Source organism: Thamnophis elegans, chromosome 4, assembly GCF_009769535.1.
Source record: "Thamnophis elegans isolate rThaEle1 chromosome 4, rThaEle1.pri, whole genome shotgun sequence".
Classification (NCBI taxonomy): Eukaryota; Metazoa; Chordata; class Lepidosauria; order Squamata; family Colubridae; genus Thamnophis; species Thamnophis elegans.
Genome location: NC_045544.1, coordinates 138329287 through 138351101, shown reverse-complemented (window position 1 = coordinate 138351101; position 21815 = coordinate 138329287). Strand labels below are relative to the sequence as shown.

The 21815-nt window shown below is 46.2% G+C and overlaps 1 protein-coding gene across 1 annotated transcript in view; it reads left to right on the top strand.

The window, feature by feature from the left end:
- The first annotated feature begins 312 nt into the window (after nucleotides 1–312).
- DOC2B (double C2 domain beta) overlaps nucleotides 313–21815 on the top strand; it is a 207574-nt gene continuing 186071 nt past the window's right edge. Inside the window, 2 exon segments of the mRNA XM_032217082.1 lie at nucleotides 313–582; nucleotides 625–715. Of these exon segments, the coding sequence (XP_032072973.1) occupies nucleotides 313–582; nucleotides 625–715 (361 nt within the window).

Here is a 21815-nt window from a genome sequence, read left to right as displayed (position 1 = left end):
CAGAGCCGGGCTGGGCTGGGCGAGCTGGTGACATCACCCTGAACGCCCACCCAGCGCTGCCCGGCGCCGCCGCCGCCGCTGCCAGGCTGCCTCCTTCCCTGCTTTTCCCTCCCTCCTCCAGCAGCCAGCAGCAGCGTGGCCGGGGCGCTCGGCGCGGCAGGGGCCGGGCTGGCGACGGCCTCTCCGGGCTCCTGGCGGCGGCAACAGCGGCAGCAGCAGCAGCAGCAGCAGCGACGACGGCCCCCGCAGCCCGCGGAGCAGGAGCAGCAGCCTCCGCCGCCGCCTTCCCCTCCTTGCCCGGGCGCCGCCCGCATGAGCCACCGCAAAGGCGACAAGCCTCCCATCAGCATCCAGGAGCACATGGCCATCGACGTCTGCCCGGGTCCCATCCGCCCCATCAAGCAGATCTCCGACTACTTCCCGCGCTTCCCCCGCGGCCTCCCCGCCGCCGCCTGGCTCAGCCGCAGCCAGAGCCAGCCGCAGCCCCGGCGCGCTTCTGCCACCAGCCCGTCCGGGACGCCCCCTCCCCGCGACGACGATGAAGACCTCGACCAACTCTTCGGCGCTTACGGCACGGGGGACGCCGGCCAGGCCCGAGCCCCCGAGCAGCCCCAGCCCCAGCAGGACCCCCCGACCCATCCTCCACCGCAGCCGCCCTCGGCCCGCCCCGAGGAAGAAGAGGAGGCGGCCGACGGCTACGAATCCGACGACTGCAGTAAGTTGCCCGGAGGTTGGGGATCCAAAGGGGGGGCGCGTAGGTAAGGCTCCGGCGGGCGTCGGAGGTGGGACGGGGCGCCCGTGGGCGCCCAAGCCTGGGAAAGCAATTTCCCCTCTCCGTCGGGGGGATGCTGAAGGAATTTGCACTGTATGCCCGACTCTGGAAGGGGTTTGTGTGTGTGTGTGTGTGTAGACGCGTGCCTTGACCGGTGTACCCGCGAGTGTGAAAAGCACGTGTGAATCTGGCCAAGGATGAGGGGTAGCGTTTGTCAATGGAGTTTTCCAATGGAGAGACTGGGCAGCCGTTTGTCCGGACTGGTCTGTTTCTTGCTTGAGCAAGGGGTTGGACTAGAGGACCTCACAGGTCCCTTCCGACTCTTTTATTCTGTTTAATTGTGTGTGTGGGGGGGAGGTGGGGGTGGTCCCATCCCTGGAAGTTTTAAAGAAGAGATTGGACAGCTGTTTTGTCCAGAATGGAATAGGGTCTCCTGCCTGAGCAGGGGGTTGGGCTAGAGGACCTCACAGGTCCCTTCCGACTCTGTTATTCTGTAGTCAAAATAAGGAAGGATTTCCTGGCAGTGAGAACAAATTAATCAGTGGACGGGGCTTACCTCCATAAATTGTGAGTGCTCCATCACTGGAGGTTTTGGAAGAAGAGACTGGACAGTTGTTGTGTCCAGAATGGCATAGGGATCTCCTGCTTGGGCAGGAGGTTGGACTAGAAGACCTCCAAGGTCCCTTCCGACTCTTGTTATTCTCCTTTCCGTGAAAAGCTTTCTGCCTCGTGGCCCGATTGGACGCATGGACAGACCCCCATTGGTAGAAAACTCCGGGAAGAGGGGGGGGGGGAAGCCTCACCATCCTCTTCAAAGCTGCTGTTATGATGGCTGGTGGCACCACAGCCAGCCAGATGTTAACCTGTTAATCTGTGCCTCCCCCCCCCCTTTTCCCAAAAGACCTGAGACAACCAGATGTGGTTTAATAATATTATTGAAATGCTTTGCAGGATGTCAGCTGCTCCGAATCAAGCCGCCGCCTGCAATTGACTGATAGGGGAATTTGATCAGTGCCGATGGTATACAAGAGGTGTTCCAGATGTTTGGGGATTATTATCCCCTTCCTCCCCCTCCAAATCTCGGGGGGAGGGTTGCTGAAGGACCCTGCTCTCCTCTGGCCCCCATAAATTTTCCTGGGGTCTCATGCACACCCAAAAATGCTTTACCTCTTCGGAATCTTATTACCTTTCTTATCATCTATTTATTATATTCTATGATAACAGTATTGTTATTATTATTATTATTATTAATAATAATAATAGCAGCAGATTAATAGTATGAATAACACCATTTTCCTTCTTATCATCTTCTTCCCTGCCCTCTCTGTTCGGTATTACGATGGCGATGATTACAAATTTGTCGTTTTGCGCGGACAGCATCTGCGCCGGAGACAAACACCTTGTGTGTCAAAATCAACACGGCCGAATAAAACTCATTCTCATCCTTTTACCCGCTGCAAACATTCCTTCCGGCTTTCCAAAACACCTCCAAACTCTTTGGAGTTGGCTTCCCTCCCCAGCTGTTTTCCCCACCACCACCACCACACTCCTCAATTCTCCGATGCCCTCCAGACTCCCCCTGCCCTCCCCTCGGTGTCCTTGCACTGCGAAAGACCACCTTGGGGCGGGATAAGGCTGGCAAAACACTGCGACACGACACTCGCAAGCCCACTGCCCTGCAGTTACTGCAGCAGGGACACCCCCCCCCCACTTCCCACTTTCCAGCTTTCTCCTTTTTGGACCCGGCAGGAAGGGATTTCCCACCCCCCTCCGTGCCCCTTCCTCAATTCCCCCCTCTCTTAAATGCCAGGATTTTGCTGGAAATCACCAGTTGCTTCTCTTTGCAAAAAAGCAACAATGCTTAGTGGGGTGCGCCCGGAGCTAGGAGAAGGGGGGAAGAGGGAGGGGGGAAGATGCAAGCAGGCGGCAAGGATAATGGGATGGGTGGTCCTCTGAAATCTAGAATCTGAGCCTTGGGAGGGGGATCCTTGCCAGAACGATGTACAGGCTGTTTCAAACCTTGATTGTCAGAGTAGAACACATGTGCAATGACTATGAGATTGATGCCGACCGTTGGGCATTTTTAAAGCGAGTTCTCGACACCCAAGAGGTTTGGGGGGGGGTTCGAAGACCCCAACCCTGACAATCCCATGCACAGTGATTTGGGCCGAATTTTGTGGGGAGCACGGGGCTGGGCACAGATGCTAAGCGTCGAGAGCAAAAACACAAGGTGTTTTTGAGAAAAGGATACTGTTGAGGTTTGCAGAGAAAGGGATCTGGGTTTTTTAAGAGAGCCAGTTTGATATAGTGGTTAAGGTTTGGATATAGACCGAAGAAGATCCAGGTTTGATTTAATTCAATTTATTTATAAAGGTAAAGGTTCCCCTCGCACATATGTGCTGGTTGTTCCTGACTCTAGGGGGCGATGCTCATCTCCGTTTCAAAGCCGAAGAGCCAGCACTGTCCAAAGACGTCTCCGTGGTCATGTGGCCGGCATGACTAAATGCTGAAGGCGCACGGAACGCTGTTTCCTTCCCACCAAAGGTGGTTCCTATTCTCCTACTTGCATTTTTTACCTGCTTTCGAGCTTCTAGGTTGGCAGAAGCTGGGACAAGTCACGGGAGCTCACTCCATTATGGGGCGCTAGGGATTCGAACCGCCGAACTGCCGACCTTTCTGATCGACAAGTTCAGCGTCTTAGCCACGGAGCCACTGCATCCCTCTAATATATGTATTTATATCTCGCCTTTATCATTTTTATAAACACCTCAAGGCGATGAACATACACAATTTTGATCCTGTGATCAAAATTCAGAGGCTTGGCAACTGGCATGTACTTATGACAGTTCCAGTCACGCGATCCCCTTTTGCGACCTTTCTCACAAGCAAAGTCAATGGGGAAGACAGATTCACTTAACAACCGGTTTACTAACTTATCAATGGCAATGATTCACTTAACAACTATGGCAAGAAAGATTGTAAAAAGGGGCAAAGCTCACAACAGATGTCTCACTTAACAACAGAAAGGTTGGGCTCGAATGTGGTCGTACGTTGAGGACTAGCTGTAAGGGAGGCCCTCTACTACCCTTACTTTTAAGATTTCTCCGGCCAGGAAATTGGAAAATTGGAATTCCAGTCACTTTTGAAGCATGGTGGGGGTAAATCTGGATGTTTTTAGTGTTTTAAAACGATTTTAATATTTTTAAACTGGCTGGATACCCGTGCTTCGCGACGAAATCACGTGATCGGGCTATGTAGGAGAAATTGGCTCAGTGGTGGTTGGTGATTGAAACATATAAGGGAATATTGCTCCCGCCGCCATCAGTCCAGAAGCAGTTCCATAAGTGGAGGGCGTAGACATTTTGATGAGGTACCGACATTTAGTACTGAGGTAACGGAATGTGAGGCAACTGGCAGTTGGAATAGAGTTCTTTTCAGGTGGGGAGGGGGAGTAGAACTCCTTAGCCTCAGAGAGTGTTAATTACAGTATAAGAAATACTAATGATCTGATGGCCATTTTGAAACATCCTTTCTTAGCGAGCACCTAGAATCCAAGAGGAACATAACGTGCTAAATTTCAGGTTTGTAGGCTTTACAGTTCTGGAGATTTCGTGATGTGTGAGTGGTATTTGCCTTTTATATATATGATTGCAGTGTATTTTTTTGAATAAGCCGACCAGACTCATTAACTGAGACGGGTAACTATAGAAATTGAGCAAACGAACACATAATAAATCAATAAACCCCTCCAAATTTAATTTTACCTATAGGCAATCCTCGACCGCAATTGAGCCCAAGATTTATGTTGCTAAGCGAGTCATTGGCTAAGTGAGTTGTGCCCCTTTCTTGCCAGATCTGTTAAGTGAATCACTGCAGTCGTTAAGTTCGACACATAGTTGTTAAGTGAATCTGCCTTCCCCATTGACTTTGCTTGTCAGAAGGTCGCAAAAGGAGGATCACGTACGCTGCGACCGTCATAAATACGAACCCATTGTCAAGCATCCTCATGTCCAGCACACGACCACGGGGATGCCGTCACCGTCGCAAGTGTGAAACATGGTCTTTTTTCAGTGTTGCTGTAACTTTGAAGCGTCACTAAATGAACCGTTGTAAGTCGAGGACTACCTGTATTTGCAAAATCTCTTAAGTCTGTAGCCCGGCAAGTCTGAACAAAACAGCAGTAAGAAAACCAATAGTTAGTGAGAGAGAAAACTTGATTTTAGATCCTGGAGAGATTCTTAGGCTTCAAAAGCTATTTTTCGCCGTTGCATTTATTCTTTTTTTTTTTAAGCAGATTTTTAAATTGTTTTTTCCCTCTATAACATCTTACAATCATCACATTAACATTGTTATGTCATCCTACCTGTATATATCAATCTTATATCGCTTCTATATTTATATACATCCCTCTACAGTTCTATAGGTTTCTCTATTGCTTCTCGGCTAAATTAACTTTATTCCATTTATGGCAATTATCCCAAATTTCATAGCATTCAGACTCGTCTTTGTCCTTTAATCTTAATGTTAACTTGTCCATTTCTGCACAATCTAAAATTTCCTGAATCACTAATTCATCTTAGTGAATTAGTTCTTCTGGCTGTAGTCAACAGGTGTATTAGTATGGATTTAATTTTCTTTCTATATTTCCCCTCGGTTATTCCTAGCAGGAAGAGTTCTGGTTTGTATTCTATTTGTTCCTCTGTAATTTGTGGTATCCATTTCCAAATTTTCATCCAATATTGCATTCCGTTTTGGTCGCCATGATGTTGGCACCTGAGGGCAGAACAAGAAGCAATGGGTGGAAACTAATCCAGGAGAGAAGCAACTTAGAACCGAGGAGGAATTTCCTGACAGTGAGAACAATTAATCGGTGGAACAGAAGTTGCCTCCAGAAGTTGTGAATGCCCCAACACTGGAAGTCTTTAAGAAGATGCTGGATAGCCATTTGTCTGGAACGGTATAGGGTTTCCTGCCTAGGCAGGGGGTTGGACTAGAAGACCTCCAAGGTCCCTTCCAACTCTGTTATTGTATAGAATAATAGAATAGAATAGAATAGAATAGAATAGAACAGAACATTGAATAGAACATTGAATAGGATAATTAAATAGAATTAGAATAAGAATAGAATAGAATAGTAGCATAGAATAAATATGGAATAGAAGATAGAAAATATAATAACAATAATAGAATAAAATAGTGGAACAGAAGTTGCCTCCAGAAGTTGTGAATGCCCCAACACTGGAAGTCTTTAAGGAGATGTTGGATAACCATTTGTCTGGAACAGTATAGGATTTCCTGCCTAGGCAGGGGGTTGGACTAGAAGACCTCCAAGGTCCCTTCCAACTCTGCTATTGTATTGTATTATTGTATTGTATTTTTGAGTTTCTGGACAGGCCCACCATATATGATAGAAAGTGGGTTTTTTTTGCACTTCCAGCTAGTCAAATTCATATTCGGGTACATTTTGGCCAAGTCTCATTGGTGGTAAATGCCAACAATAGAACATTTTGTACATGTTTTCTCTGAACGTTACCGGCCGTGTGAGTTGATCATTGGTGCTCCAAATTCTTCCCAATCCACTAGATCTAAAATATATTGTGTCCAAAATTTCCCCCCCCCGCCCCCCCCGTTATCCTGCAAGCGCTTGCGTTTAGTCAAGGCCCCGGTCCTCAGGAAGGCTTTCAAATGCTGGTGTCTCTAATTACCACCGCAGGACAAAGCAGGACTCACCGCTTTTCCTCCCCTCAAGAGGATTAACAGCTTAGCCTTTCTTTTTTAGTAAAGTAAGACACCGTACGGGATTCGTCGGATTGCAAGATCCGTGCCGCCTTTGATCGGCGCCGCGCAGCTCTACGAGGAGTCGTCACGCTTCACGCCCAAACACAGGCGGTCCTGGACTTACAACTGTTAATTTAATGACCAGTTCGGAGTTCCAACCGGACCAGGGATGGGGGGGGAAGCAACCTAGGAGTGTTTGTTACACTTAGGACCTTGTAATCATGTGATCAAAATTCAGATGGTTGGCAATTGGCTCGTCTTTACGACCGTTGCAGTGGCCCGGGGTTACGCGATTCCCCTCCTGGCAAGCAAAGTCAACGGGGGAGACGGATTCGCTTAACAACCGGGTGGGTGATTTAACAACGAGGGGTCCTTCCTTGGGGCTCTCTGAGCTTGTTTTCTTGCAGGCGTTTCGTGGGTTCCACCACAAATGCGCGCACAACAAAAGCGCGCCTGACTAAACCGCGGTGTCTAAAGCGCGGTGATAAAACCGCGCGCCGAATGAGCGACGAATTAGCCCTAAAGCGCACCGACAAAAGCGCGCCGACAGAAGCTCGCTGTAACGTAACCCTAAACCTAACCCTAAACCTAACCATAAATCTTACCTTAAATGAAATCGCGCTTCTGTCGGCGCGCTGTTGTCGGCGCGCTGTTGTCGGCGCGCTTTTGACATCGCGGTTTTAGCGCCACGGTGTTGTCGGCGCGCTTATGACGTTCGCGCTTTTGTCGGGTCACGGTTTCGTGACCCAAATAGGTAACATCATCGATGCTACGCTGCCCCGTCGTCATCGCCATCCTCCTCCTCTCCCCAGAGCTCTCCGCCGTCGATCCCTGATGATGTTACCTAGTTGGGTCAGGAAAGGTCTCTGCAAGAAAACAGCCAAGCTCAGAGAGCACCAAGGACAACTCAATCCTCCTCTTCCTCCTCCCCCTCCTCCCCTCCTTCTCTTCCTCTTCCTCCTCTTCCTTCTCCTCCTCCCAGTCCCCTCCTCCTTCTCTTCCTCTTCCTCCCCCTCCTCCCCTCCTTCTCTTCCTGTTCCTCTTCCCCTTCCTCCTCCTCCTTTTCCTCCCCTGCCTCCCCCTTCCTCCTCCTTCCCTCCTCCTTCTCTTCTTCTTCCTCCCCCTCCACTCCTTCTTCTCTTTCTCTTCCTCTTCCCCTTCCTACTTCTCCCCCTCCTCCCATCCCCCCTCCTTCTCTTCCTCCCCCTCTTCCTCTTCCCCTTCCCCCTCCTCCTCCTTTTCCTCCCCTGCCTCCTCCCTTCCTCTTCCTCCCCTCCTCCTTCTCTTCCTCTTCCTCCTCCTCCCCCTCCTCCTTCTCTTCCTCCCCCTCCTCTTCCTTCCCCTCTTCCCAGTCCCATCCTCCTTCTCTTCCTCTTCCCCCCTCCGCTCCTTCTTTTCTTCCTCCTCCCCCACCCCCGCTCCCCCTCCTTGTTTTCCACTTCCTCCTCCTTCTCTTCCTCCCCTTCCTCCTCCTCCCCCTCCTTCTCTTCCTCTTCCTCCCCTTCCCCCTCCTTCTCCTCCCCTCTCCTCTCTCCAAACTCCTCTATCCCTGATGATGTAACCTAGTTGGGTAAAGAAACGTCTGCAAGGAAATCACCCAGCTTAGAGAGCACCAAGGACCTCCTTCTTCCAATTCCTCTTTATTGGTGACTTAACAAGTGCAGCGATTCACTTAACAACCGTGGCAAGAAGGGTCTTCAAACGGGGCAAAATTCACAACAACAACAACGGTCTTGCTCAGCCCTGGAAATTTGGGTCTCGGCCGTTGAAATGGTAGGCGTCTGCTGATTCCTTCTGGATTTCACCGTGCCCCCCTCCTTCTACCAGTCAGCGCCGCTGATCCATCGCCTCTCTGGCTGCCAGCCTCCTGTTCCTCAAAGGAGTTGATGAATGCATTCAGCTGCCAAGCAGGGAGCATCGTCCAGGGACATCCATGCGTGGACGCTGGAGCAAGCCCTCCATTATGCATTCAGGGTGTTCCTTCCCCATCGTGGCTGCCGGCCTAAGCAGGACAGTTTGTAAGCATTTGGCATTTGGCAAGAGCTCAGCACTCCAGCGACGGCGTTACCCACCCTCTTCGCCCGCCGTTGGGAATGTTATTCCCACGCTTGGGTTTGAAGGCCGAAGGGGGTTTTCAGCCTGAAAAAGGCTCAGGTTAACGGGGGACGGGGGAATATATAAAGTTTGGAAATATTGTTCGGTTTAGGCCTGACCCCAGAGGGATCAGTGTCACCAAACTTTCTAGTTCCCGTTGGTCAGTTTTGCACATTGTAGAATAGGTCCTTGGAGGTCTTCTAGTCCAACCCCCTGCCTAGGCAGGAAACCCTACACCTTTTCAGACAAATGGCTATCCAACATCATCTTAAAAAACTTCCAATGTTGGGGCATTCACAACTTCTGGAGGCAACTTCTGTCCCACTGGTTAATTGTTCTCACTGTCAGGAAATTTCTCCTTAGTTCTAAGTTGCTTCTCTCCTGGATTAGTTTCCACCCATTGCTCCTTGTTCTGCCCTCAGGTGCCTTGGAGAATAGCTTGACTCCCCCTTCTTTGTGGCAACTCCTGAGATATTGGAAGACTGCTATCATGTCTCCCCTAGTCCTTCTTTTCATTAAACTAGACATACCCAGTTCTTGCAACCGTTCTTCATATGTTTGAGTCTCCAGTCCCTTAATCCTCTTTGTTGCTCTTCTCTGCCCTCATATCAACATTGGCAAACTTTCTAGTTTCCATTGGTCAGTTTTGCACTTTTTGTTTTGTTTTATTTTATTAAACCAGACTAGACTAGAATAGAATATAGAATATAGAATATAGAATATAGAATATAGAATATAGAATATAGAATATAGAATATAGAATATAGAATATAGAATATAGAATATAGAATATAGAATATAGAATATAGAATATAGAATATAGAATATAGAATATAGAATATAGAATAGAATTCTTTATTGGCCAAGTGTGATTGGACACTCAAGAAATTTGTCTTTGGTGCAGATGCTCTCAGAGTACATAAGAAGACAAGATACATTCATCAATTATTTAATAATAATTATTATTTTTATTATTTAATTTCTTTCTTTTGCTGTGTTCTGTTCTATTTTATTTTATTATTTTATTAAATTTATTATTAATTTTATTAATTTTATTAATTTTATTTATTATATTTATTATATTTATTTATTTTATTTATTTTATTTATTTATTTATTTATTTATTTTATTTATTTTATTTATTTATTTTATTTATTTTATTTATTTTATTTATTTTATTTATTTTATTTATTTTATTTATTTTATTTATTTTATTTATTTTATTTATTTTATTTATTTTATTTATTTTATTTATTTTATTTATTTTATTTATTTTATTTTATTATTGTAGTTTATTATTTTATTTTATTATTGTAGTTTATTTTATTATTGTAGTTTATTTTATTATTGTATTTTATTATTTTATTATTTTTTATTATTTTATTATTTTTTATTATTTTTTATTATTTTATTAATTCTTTTTATCCCACCTTTATTAAATATTTTTACAAATCAGTTGGGGCAGGTAACATAGCCGACACACCTTCCTCCTCCTATTTTCTGCACAACAACCCTCTGAGGAGGGTTGAGCTGAGAGCAAAGGACCTGGCTCAAAGTCACCCAGCTGGCTTTCATGCCTAAGGTGAGACTAGAACTCGCTATGTCCTGGTGATCGGCCCAAAGTCACCCAGCCGGCTTTCATGCTTAACGCAGAACTAGAATTCTCTATCTCCTAGTAGTGATTGGCCCAAAGTCACTTAGTGGGTTTTCATGGCTAAGGTGGGACTTGAACTCACCGCCTCCCGCTTTCTAGCACGATGCCTTAACCGCTAGACCAAACTGCCTCCCCCCCCCCTAATTCTCCATCTTTCAGATCCGGTTTCTTTTGGGGAGGGAGGTGCTCTCTCCGGTCAGGGAGGTGGCACGAAACGGGTTTCGGTTCCTTTAGTCCAGTGTTTCTCAACCTTGGCCACTTGAAGATGTTTGGACTTCAACTCCCAGAATTCCCCAGCCAGCGAATGCTGGCTGGGGAATTCTGGGAGTTGAAATCCAGACATCTTCAAGTGGCCAAGGTTGAGAAACACTGCTTTAGTCCTTGTGCCACATTGCTTGCCCAGTTGGCAGCTTCACACTGCAGTTTTTCATTGTCGGGTTTTGGACAGAGAACAATGATGCCACCAACAATTTTGGCAGAGACGGGGCTGAAAGAAAGGATGAGTAATTGGGAGTCCTTTGAGCACAGCACACACGCACTTTTTCCCAAGGTTTCCAACCAGGTGGGGGAGAATACACAGCTTGGAAGCCACGGGTGGAAGGTTTTGGACAATGCCAGTGGCCTCGTATTTTTTGAGCATGGACCTGATGATCTTAACACCATGGAGAAGTGTGTTTTCTTTTTTTAAAGAAAGGGGATGCGTGGCTGGAGGGAATGGAAAGGATACAGATCGAATAGGGAACAGGATTCTGAGGCTAAAACTAGGAATAAGGTATTTAATGCACAGAGGCATAGACGGAGAGAGAGAGATTGAAAAAGAGAAGAGAGAGAGAAAGATTGAAAGAGAGATCGAAAGAGAGAGAGCTTGATATATATAGGGAGAGAGAGAGAAAGGGGGGGAAAGAGAGAGGGGGAGTGAGAAAAAAGAGAGACGGAGAGAAAGAGAGAGGGAGGGAGAGAAAGCGAGAGGGAGAGAAGGAGGGAGGGAGAGAGAAAGGGAGCGGGGGAGATAGAGAAGGAGAGAAAGGGAGGGTGGAAGAAAGAGAGGGAGAGAAAGAGGGAGAGAAAGAGAGGGAGGGAGAGAGAAAGAAAGAGAGAAGGAGGAAGGGGGGAGAGAGAAAGAGAGAGGGAAAGAGAGAAAGAGATGGAGGGAGGTAGAGAGAGAGAAAGAAAGAGGGAGGGAGGGAGAAAGAGAGAGAGAGAGAGAGAGAGAGCAATTGTTTTAAGGGGGCTGTTCTATTTGGCATTTTACTAAGCCCTAATGCAAATTGTTTATTTATTTATTCATTTTATTTATATCCCTCCGTTATCATTCGTGTGAATAGCTCAAGGGGGCAGGAACATAGCTAAGAACAAAATAATTGTAAGGTCAGGATGGAATGGGGGGGGGGGGGCTTAGTGCTCTCTGAGCTTGGAGGTTTTCTTGCAGACGTTTCATGACCCAACTAGGGAACATCATCAAGGTTAGAAGGGAAGGGGGATTGTGAAGAGGGAGAGAGGGGGAGGAGGAGGACTCCTCTCCACAAACCCTCTGTCTTGCCGCCCGGATCATATTATCTAGTTGGGTCATGAAACATCCGCAGGAAAACCACCAAATCAGAGAGCATCAAGAACCCCACAGTTGTCGCCTTCGTCACCGTAGTATTCCTCCTCCTCCTCCTCTCTGCAAACCCCATTCCCTTCTAGCACTGATGATCTTCCTTCCTTCCTTCCTTCCTTCCTTCCTTCCTTCCTTCCTTCCTTCCTTCCTTCCTTCCTTCCTCTCTTCCCTCCTTCCTTCTCATTCCCATCTCCTTCCTTCCCTCCCTCCCTCCCCCTTCCTTCCCATTCCCATCTCCTTCCTTCCTTCCTCTTCCTTCCTCCCTCCCTCCCTCCCTCCCTCCCTTCCTTCCTCCCTCCCCCTTCCTTCCCATTCCCATCTCCTTCCTTCCTTCCTTCCTCCCTCCCTCCCTCCCTCCCTCCCTCCCTCCCTCCCTCCCTTCCCCTTCCTTCTCATTCCCATCTCCTTCCTTCCTCTTCCTTCCTCCCTCCCTCCCTTCCTTCCTCCCTCCCCCTTCCTTCCCATTCCCATCTCCTTCCTTCCTCCCTTCTCCTTCCTTCTCATTCCCATCTCCTTCCTTCCTTCCTCTTCCTTCCTCCCTTCCCATTCCCATCTCCTTCCTTCCCTCTCTCCCCCTTCCTTCTCATTCCCATCTCCTTCCTTTTTTCCCTCCCTCCCTCCCCCTTCTTTCTCATTCCCATCTCCTTCCTTCCTTCTTTCCTTCCTTCCCTCCCTTCTCATTCCCATCTCCTTCCTTTTTTCCCTCCCTCCCTTCCCCTTCCTTCTCATTCCCATCTCCTTCCTTCCTTCCTCTTCCTTCCTCCCTTCTCATTCCCATCTCCTTCCTTTTTTCCCTCCCTCCCTTCCCCTTCCTTCTGATTCCCATCTCCTTCCTTCCTTCCTTCCTTCCTTCCCTCACTCCCTCCTCCTTCCTTCTGATTCCCATCTCCTTCCTTCCTTCCTTCCTTCCTTCCTTCCTTCCTTCCTTCCTTCCCTCTTTCTTTCTCTCTTTCTCCAAATCAAACCTTTATGACAGTCATAGACGAACATAAAGGGGTGGAATGCAAACTCTAATTTAAAAAAAAAATGAGAAATATATAAATGCACAAAGTTAAAGGACAATTAAAACCATAAACACACACATATATACTTATACATGTACATATACACATACGTATGTACATAAGAATCTATCTTCACTTTTCTTTTCTCTCGTTTTTATCTTTTCTTTCATTGTAGCCTTTAACCTTGTAAAGGAAAAAAAACAACCCTTCAACTAAAAATTACATATTAAAAGAAAATGCAGAGATGTTGACATTTTGAGGCCAAACTTTGCCATCCAGGGACCTTTTGGTATAAGGTTGGGGAGTCTCAGGTGGGTTGGAGAATTTTTAATGGTTAAGAATTTCTTCTATAGCTAAAATTTTTCAATGTGGGCTTTCATTCCCTGCCAGAGCGGCTTATATAAACTGGTAGACAGAGGTCCGGATTAAAAGCAGTTACTCTTATCTATTTCTTGGCCAACTGTTAACTCCGGTGAAACAATTTTATTCAGAGCAGGCAGGTTGCACAAATTCATGTATATCATCAGTGTTTTTTCAACCTGTGCAATTTTTGCAACTTTAAGAAGTGTGGACTTCAACTCCCAGAATTCCCCAGCCAGCGTTGCTGGCTGGGGAATTCTGGGAGTTGGTCCACACCTTTTTAAAGTTGTCCAAGTTGACAAATCCTGATTTATAGTATATTTAAGAGGCTATGGTTCTTCAAAGTTTGGGATTGTTGTTGTTGTTGCAAAGTTGTGTCTGACCCATCGCGACGCCATGGACAATCCAGGCCTTCCTGTCCTCTCCCATCCTCTGAAGCTCACGCTGGCTGCTTCAGTGACTCCATCCAGCCACCTCCTTCTCTGCCGTCCCCTTCTTCTTCTTTTGCCCTCCATCGTTCCCAGCATTGGGCTCTTCTCCAGGGAGTCCTTCCTTCTCCTTAGGTGGCCAAAGCCATTGAGTTTCCTCTTCAGGATCTGGCCTTCTAAAGAGCAGCCAGGGTGGGTCTCCTCTGACCGGTTGGATGGCCTTGCAGTCCAAGGGACTCAATGCAGGAGCCTTCTCCAGCACCAGAGTTCAAAGGCCTCCATTCTTTGGCGCTCAGCCTTCCTTGTGGTCCAACCTTCACAGCCATCCATTGCAACTGGGAAAAACCACATGGACAGCACCAAAAGTTTGGGATAAGGGATGCAAGGGATGCAAATTTTCTTCGAATCCATCAAAGTTCGAAGCCTTCGTTGTCGCTATGCATCATGTATACAACCGAAGCCCTGTCCCCACCTTGTGAGCCGTTGTTAACTTGCTCCTAAATATAGCGGGCACTGTAACAATGGATTCCTTCTGAGATGGACTAGATGGCCTTTAAGGTCCCTTTTTAAGTCTTTGATTCGGCCCCAATCGCAGTCCCCAACTGACCTCCAGATCCGTTTTCTGATAACCTCCCTATGGAATCTTTGGATCACATCAACATCCTTGGCCCTTGATGAAAGAGGCGGTCCTCAACTTACGGCAGTTCATTTAGCGACCGTTCAAAGTTACAACCTCATTGAAATAGAACGACGTAGGATCGTGTTTTCCCCCACACACTTATGACCATCGCAGCATCCCCCATGGTCACGTGGTCAAAAATTCAGGCAGTTGGCGACAGACTCGTATTTACGACGGTTGCAGTGTCCCTGGGGAGCACATATTCCAAGTGTGGCCTTACCAAGGCATTATAAAGCGGTATTAACCCTTCACGTGATCTTGATTCTCTCCCTCTGTTGACGCAGCCTAGAACTGCGTCAGCTTCTTTAGGCAGCAGGGAACACACTACCAAAGTGGGTCTGTTTGGAAATGGGTGCCTTGGTGAGAACTACGGTCCTAAAGAGATTTGGCAAGGCTCTTCCAATTCGGCTTGTCATCTTTTCAGTGGTGGCCACGGATAAGACCGGTGGATGATCGGAGCGGTTGTTTTGATCCCGGGAAATCCTCTTACTTGCTTCTAATTCTAGTTCCAAGCCTCCTGCGTCTTTGCTGTTTCTTTTCTCTGAAAATCCCCAGCCCACGGCCGGTGGTTTTGCGAGGGGCAACAACAACAACAATCATTTGTGCAATTTTTTGCTTGTTAAAAAAAATATATGGTTTTTTGAACCCTGTTTTAAAAGGTGGCGAGGAAAGCGCCCGTCCTTGAAAGTGGGTTAAGGATGGAGGCTTAATCGATGTTTGTTGGAAAGAGCCGTAATCTCTGCCAGTGGTGTAAAAAGGAGAGGCAGTCCTTATATTTACGTTTTTAAAACTTATTTAATACGTTTTGGTTTGCTGGCCAGAGTGGCATTTGTGAGATGAATGGCTGTCTATCATCCATCCATCCATCCATCACCTACCTACCTACCAACCAACCAACCAACCAACCAATCTACCTATATCTACCTACCTAGGGGGAATATGGCAGCAGTCTTCCAATATCTCAGGGGTTGCCCCAAAGAAGAGGGAGTCAAGCTATTCTCCAAGGCACCTGAGGGCAGAACAAGAAGCAACGGATGGAAACTAATCAAGGAGAGAAGCAACTTAGAACTAAGGAGGAATTTCCTGACAGTCAGAACAATTAATCAGTGGAACAGAAGTTGCCTCCAGAAGTTGTGAATGCCCCAACACTGGAAGTCTTTAAGAAGATGTTGGACAAGAATTTGTCTGAAGTGGTGTAGGGCTTCCTGCCTAGGCAGGGGGTTGGACTAGAAGACCTCCAATGTCTCTTCCAACTCTGCTATTCTATTCTATTCTATTCTATTCTAAATATTATATTCTATTCTAAATATTCTATTCTAAATATTCTATTCTATTCTAAATATTCTATTCTATTCTATTCTATTCTAAATATTCTATTCTATTCTAAATATTCTATTCTATTCTAAATATTCTATTCTATTCTATCCTATTCTAAATATTCTATTCTATTCTATTCTAAATATTCTATTCTAAATATTATATTATATTATATTATATTCTTGCGTTGTAAACTATTGTCTCTCCTGCTTATCAATCAGAAAGGAAGAAAAATCCCCTTTCACCGGCTTGCCAGAAAAAAAGAGGAATAATGAATTTCAATAAATTAGCCCGAGAGCTTAAAAATAGATCAGCTACAAAAGATTTGTTTTTTTTTTTAAAAGGAGGAATGTGGCAGCACTCACTGCAAATGAAAACTGAGATAATGGTTGGAGAAGCAGCTGAGAGCATTTACGCAGGTAGTCCCCGGCTTACGACCGCCGTGCAGCCCAAAATCCCTGCTGCTAAGTGAAACACTTCTTGAGTCCATTTTGCCCCGTTTTACGACCTTCCTTGCTGCAGTTCTTCAGCAAATCACCTGCCGCGGTTAAGTGAGTCACACAGTTGTTAAGCGAGTCGGCCTTCCTGAGAAGGTTGCAAAAGAGTATTGCATAACTCGGGAGGCTGCAAACCGTCGTAAATATGAGCCAGTGGCCAAGCGTCTGAATTTTGATCACGTGATCTTGGGGATGCCGCAACGGTCCTCGCTGCCATTATGTATAACTAAATATTGTGGGGTTTTTTGTCATATTTCCTTCTATTTCCCAATAGAAATCATTCCAGTTTCATATCTATTTGCCGTTCAGTAATTTCTTTGAGCCATTTTCTTATTCTATTCCAATATTGTTTAGCCTTTGGGCATAACCGTCACACATGGTAATATGTTCCTTGATTTTATCTACATTTCCAACAGTCCGGTGATAAGTTTGGGTACATTTTAGCCACTCGCTGGTGGGAGATGCCATCTATAGAACATTTTATACATATTTTCCTTGTAGGCTACGGCCATTGTCAATTTATAATTTTCATTCCAAATTTTTTCCCATTTCTCCAAATCAATACTGTAGCCAAAATTTTTGGCCCGAGTTATCATAGTTTCTTTAACTACTTCCTCATCCATTCTGTAATTCAATAAGTAGTTATATAATTTCTTGATCAATTTATCCTCTGTACCTTGTAAAATTTTATCTAGATAGATAGATGATAGATGATAGATAGATAGATAGATAGATAGATAGATAGATAGATAGATAGATAGATAGATAGATAGATGATAGACAGACAGACAGATAGATAGATAGATAGATAGATAGATAGATAGATAGATAGATAGATAGATAGATGGATGGATGGATGGATGATAGATAGAGATGGATGGATGGATGGATGGATGGATGGATGGATGGATGGACGAGAGAGGGAGAGGGATAGATAGATAGATAGATATGGATGGAAGTAAGGAAGGGATAGAGAAAGAGGCAGAGATAGAGGAAAATGGAGATAATAAATAGATAGGTAGATATGGATGGAAGGAAGGAAGGATAGAGAAAGAGGCAGAGATAGAGGAAAATGGAGATAATAGATAGATAGATAGATAGATAGATAGATAGATGGATAGATATAGATGGATGGATGGATGGATGGAAGGAAGGAAGGAAGGAAGGAAAAAGACAGAGATAGAGGAAAATGGAGATGATAGATAGATAGATAGATAGATAGATAGATAGATAGATAGATAGATAGATAGATATGGATGGAAGGAAGGGATAGAGAAAGAGGCAGAGATAGAGGAAAATGGAGATAATAAATAGATAGATAGATATGGATGGAAGGAAGGAAGGCAGAGATAGAGGAAAATGGAGATGATAGATAGATGATAGATAGATAGATAGATAGATAGATAGATAGATAGAGTCCAAAAATACAAAAAAATAAAATAAAAAAATTCTCATGGATGCGTGGGGAAACAAGACAATAATAGAGAAATGTAAATCAAACAGATAATTGTGATCATAATTAAAAACACTGCCGCTGGCATGAGGAATAATTAAAGCATCCCTTTTGCCTCGTTAGAAGTTTCAAGGTTTTTGTTTTGAGGAGAACAGGCTGACGGGGTCTCTGGTGTGTGTGTGTTTGTGTGTGTGTGTGTGTGTGAGAGAGAGAGAGGTTGTGTAGTTACATTTGCGTTGAAATGTGCTGGCAGTGACAGAAATATTCTTACCAAAAAGATTGAACAAAGACAAAGGTAGAACAGAAAAAATTAGTATTTATTTAGGCCAAAGCTTTGATCCCGAATGCATTCATTAAGAATCTCTTTGCATTCTAACAGTGAGGTCAATCTGAGATGCATTAAATTAAATCTCTGTTTCTCAACTTATGCAGCATTAAGATAGATGGATTTCAAATCCCAGAATCCCCCAGTCAGTAGGCTGGCTGGGGGATTCTGGGAGTGGAAGTCCACCCACTTTAAACCAGGCTGGCTGGGGGATTCTGGGAGTGGAAGACAACCCATCCTAAATCATGCTGGCTGGGGGATTCTGGGAGATGAAGTCCACCAATCGTAAAGCATGCTGCCTGGGGAATTCTGGGAATGGAAGTGCACATGTCTTAAAGTTGCTAAGGTTGAGAAATGCAGGTCTGATTGCATTCAGGCAGGATTAACCGGGCCTGAGTGTTACTCTTAACTCCCACTGTGCGACACATTGCAAAGTAGGATTTCCCATGCTTCTAGTCCTCACAGTTTTAATTCACTGACCTGGCCAATAAACATGGAATAAAAAGAAAAGCAACCCAAATTTTCTTTGCAATTTCTTTGCAATGACCTCCAAATGAATTGGAATTCCAACTTTTCTTTTTGATGTTTCAGACCAGTTCTGACCATTTTTGTTTCCAGGATAAAAGAGGATTTACGCAGCCTGATTGAGTGAAGTGCCTGTTTGTCTGTGTGCATATACTGATAGAATATTTGTAGCTTAGAGTTGAATTTGTGGGGTCCTGAATGTTTCCTTACCCAACTAGGGAACATCATCAGTGCTCGAAGGGAGAGGGGTTTGTGGAGAGGAGGAGGAGGAGAAAGAGGACGAGGGAGAATGTGGAGTTCTTGATGCTCTCTGAGTGGGTTTTTTGGAGACATTTCATGACCCAACTAGGTAACATCACCAGTGCTAGAACTGAAGGGTGGGATTGCAGAGAGGAGGAGGAAGAGAAGGAGGAGGAGGAGGAAATCTGTGTGGCCCTTGGTTCTTTCTGAGCTTTGTGGGTTTATTTGGAGATGTTTCATGACCCAACTAGGTAACATCATCAGTGCTAGAAGAGAGCGGTGGAGTTGCAGAGAGGAGGAGGAGGAGGAGGTAGAAGGGAGCAGAGGAAGAGGAGGAAGAGGAGGAAGAGGAGGAAGAGGAGGAAGAGGAGGAAGAGGAGGAAGAGGAAGAATGTGGGATCCTTGATGCTCTCTGAGCTAGGTGGTTTTTTTGCAGATGTTTCATGACCCAACTAGGTAACATCATCAGTGCTAGAAGATAATGGTGGGGTTGCAGAGAGGAGGAGGAGGAGGAGGAGGAGGAGGAGGAGGAGGAGGAGGAGGAAGAAGAAAAAGAGGAGGAGGGGGAAATCTGTGTGGCCCTTATTTCTTTCTGAGTGTTGTGGGTTTATTTGCAGACGTCTCATGACCCAACTAGGTAACATCATCAGTGCTAGAAGAGAGTGGTGGGGTTGCAGAGAGGAGAACTCTGAGGTCCTTGATGCTCTCTGAGCTTTCTTGCAGACGTTTCATCACCCAACTGGCTAACATCATCAGTGCTAGAAGGGGGTGGGGGGAGGAGGAGGAGAAGCAGGACGATTACCGCGGCTCAAACTTTATAAACAAATCCCACATTTCTGAGAACCCCTCTTGGCTGGGGCAGAGAAAACGCAGGAGAGCCCATGCTTGGGGCATCGGTACAACAGAGTGGCCTCCCTTCATCTTTTTTACCCCCCCCCCAAACTAATACGTTAAAAAACAAATTAATAAAATACGGTATCGAGGGTCCATTCTAGGATTGCTGCGCTGGCTCGAAGGCATCTGGAGCAACAGATTTGTTTATTTCATTTAAACAAAAAAACCCACACGGCTGGGGTTTATTTTCCAATCTCGGGGTTTCTAATTAAAAGCCTGATTGGAGGATTAATGCCAAGCGTGAAGCACGGCAGAAGGAGGGGGCGAGGGGGGGACGAAGGGGAGAGAGCAGATTGCAAAGGGACGGTGGTTGGTGCGAAGATGCCGGTGGCGGGATGCAAGCCAGCCCTGCAGGGGAGGTTCCAGCACACGCTGCAGCTATGCAGGTAGCCTTTCAGTCCGCTTAGTGACGGTTCACCGTTAACAACGGTGCTGAAAAGAAGCGACTTTTCACACGCCAACTTGCGTTTAAAGGAAAGTTTTAGCCTTTTAAAATGAAGGGGGGGGAAAGTATTTTTTTCCCCCTGTCAGGTTAAAGAATGCAGGCAGTCCTCGACTTACGACCACAATGGAGACCAAAATTTAGGTTGCTAAGAGAGGCATTTTGTTAATTAGGGCTTTCCTCGCTGCCTTGCTTAAGTGAATCACTGCCGCTGTTAAATTGCCGTTAAGTGAATCTGGCTTCCCTCTGGACTTGGCTTTGTCAGAAGGTCACAAAAAGGGGACCCATAAATAATCCTCGATTTACGACCACAATTAGCAATAGCAATAGCAGTTAGACTTATATACCGCTTCATAGGGCTTTCAGCCCTCTCTAAGCGGTTTACGGAGTCAGCATATCGCCCCCACAGTCTGGGTCCTCATTTCACCCACCTCAGAAGGATGGAAGGCTGAGTCAACCTTGAGCCGGTGAGATTTGAACAGCCGAACTCCAGAACTGCAGTCAGCTGAAGTAGCCTGCAGTGCTGCATTTAACCACTGCACCACCTCGGCTCTTTTAAGCCCACAGTTTATGTCGCTAAGCAAGACAGGGATCAAGTGAGTTTTGCCCTCGTCTTACCCCTTTTCCTGACACCATTCTTAAGGGAATCGCTGCCGTTGTTAAATGAGTCACACGGGTTTGTTAAATGAATCCGTCTTCCCCCCACCTCCCACCCCCCATTGACTTTGCTTGCCAGAAGGTCGCAAAAGAGGATCGGGTGACACACCATCGCCACCCCCGGGGGCGATGCAACCGTCATAAATGTGAATCACTTGCCAAGCGTCTGAATTCTGATCATGTGACCATGGGGAGGGCTGCAACGGTCGTAAGTCACTTTTTTTCAGGGGTGACAGTCAGTTACTTTCTCTACCGGTTCGCAAATGTGAGCTCACTTCATTCACATGCGCCCCATCCATGCATGCGTTCGGCCTTCCAACATGCGCTTTGATTGGGCGCATGGCTTGCATGCATGTGCGCTAGTAGTGGGTTGCTTTATCGTCACTACTGATCGCGGTCTGTCCACGCATGAGCCTGACATGTGCTGTGCATGCTCCTGATATGCGCTGAGCACACATGCGCAATCCACCACCCCTGCGACACCCAGCTGCCTGTTGGGGCGCAGTGCGCCTTTTGGTATAAACGCAACTATAGAGCGCGGGCGGGCGGTGGGCCAAAACAAGCCACTGTACCAGTATGCTCTCAGCTGCTCCGGACCACTACCGGTATGGCCATATTGGTCAGGACCAACAGCAACTCACCACTGATATGCGCGGGTTGAATATCAGGGGTGGGTTCCTGCCAGTTCTAAGCTCTTCTATAGAAAAGGTTCCACAAATCTACCGTGCCGTTTAGAACCGGTTCCAGCTCCCTCCCCCCATCCGTCTGCACATCATCAAGATGAAGAGCGAGAGGAGGAATTCTGGGAGTTGAAGTCCACAAGTCTTAAAGCTCTCAAGTTTGAATACCCATGGGTTTTTTTTTTCTAAGGGGTTAGGGGTGCGAGGGTCTTGTAACTTGGCAGCTTGAAGACTTGCACTCTTCAATGCCAGAGTTCCTGAGCCAACATGACTGGAGGAGGAATTCTGGGAGTTGAAGTCCACAAGTCTTAAAGCTATCAAGTTTGAACATCCCTGGGTTTTTTTCCCTAAAGGGTTAGGGGTGCGAGGGTCTTGTAACTTGACAGCTTTAAGACTTGCGTGCTTCAAATGCCAGA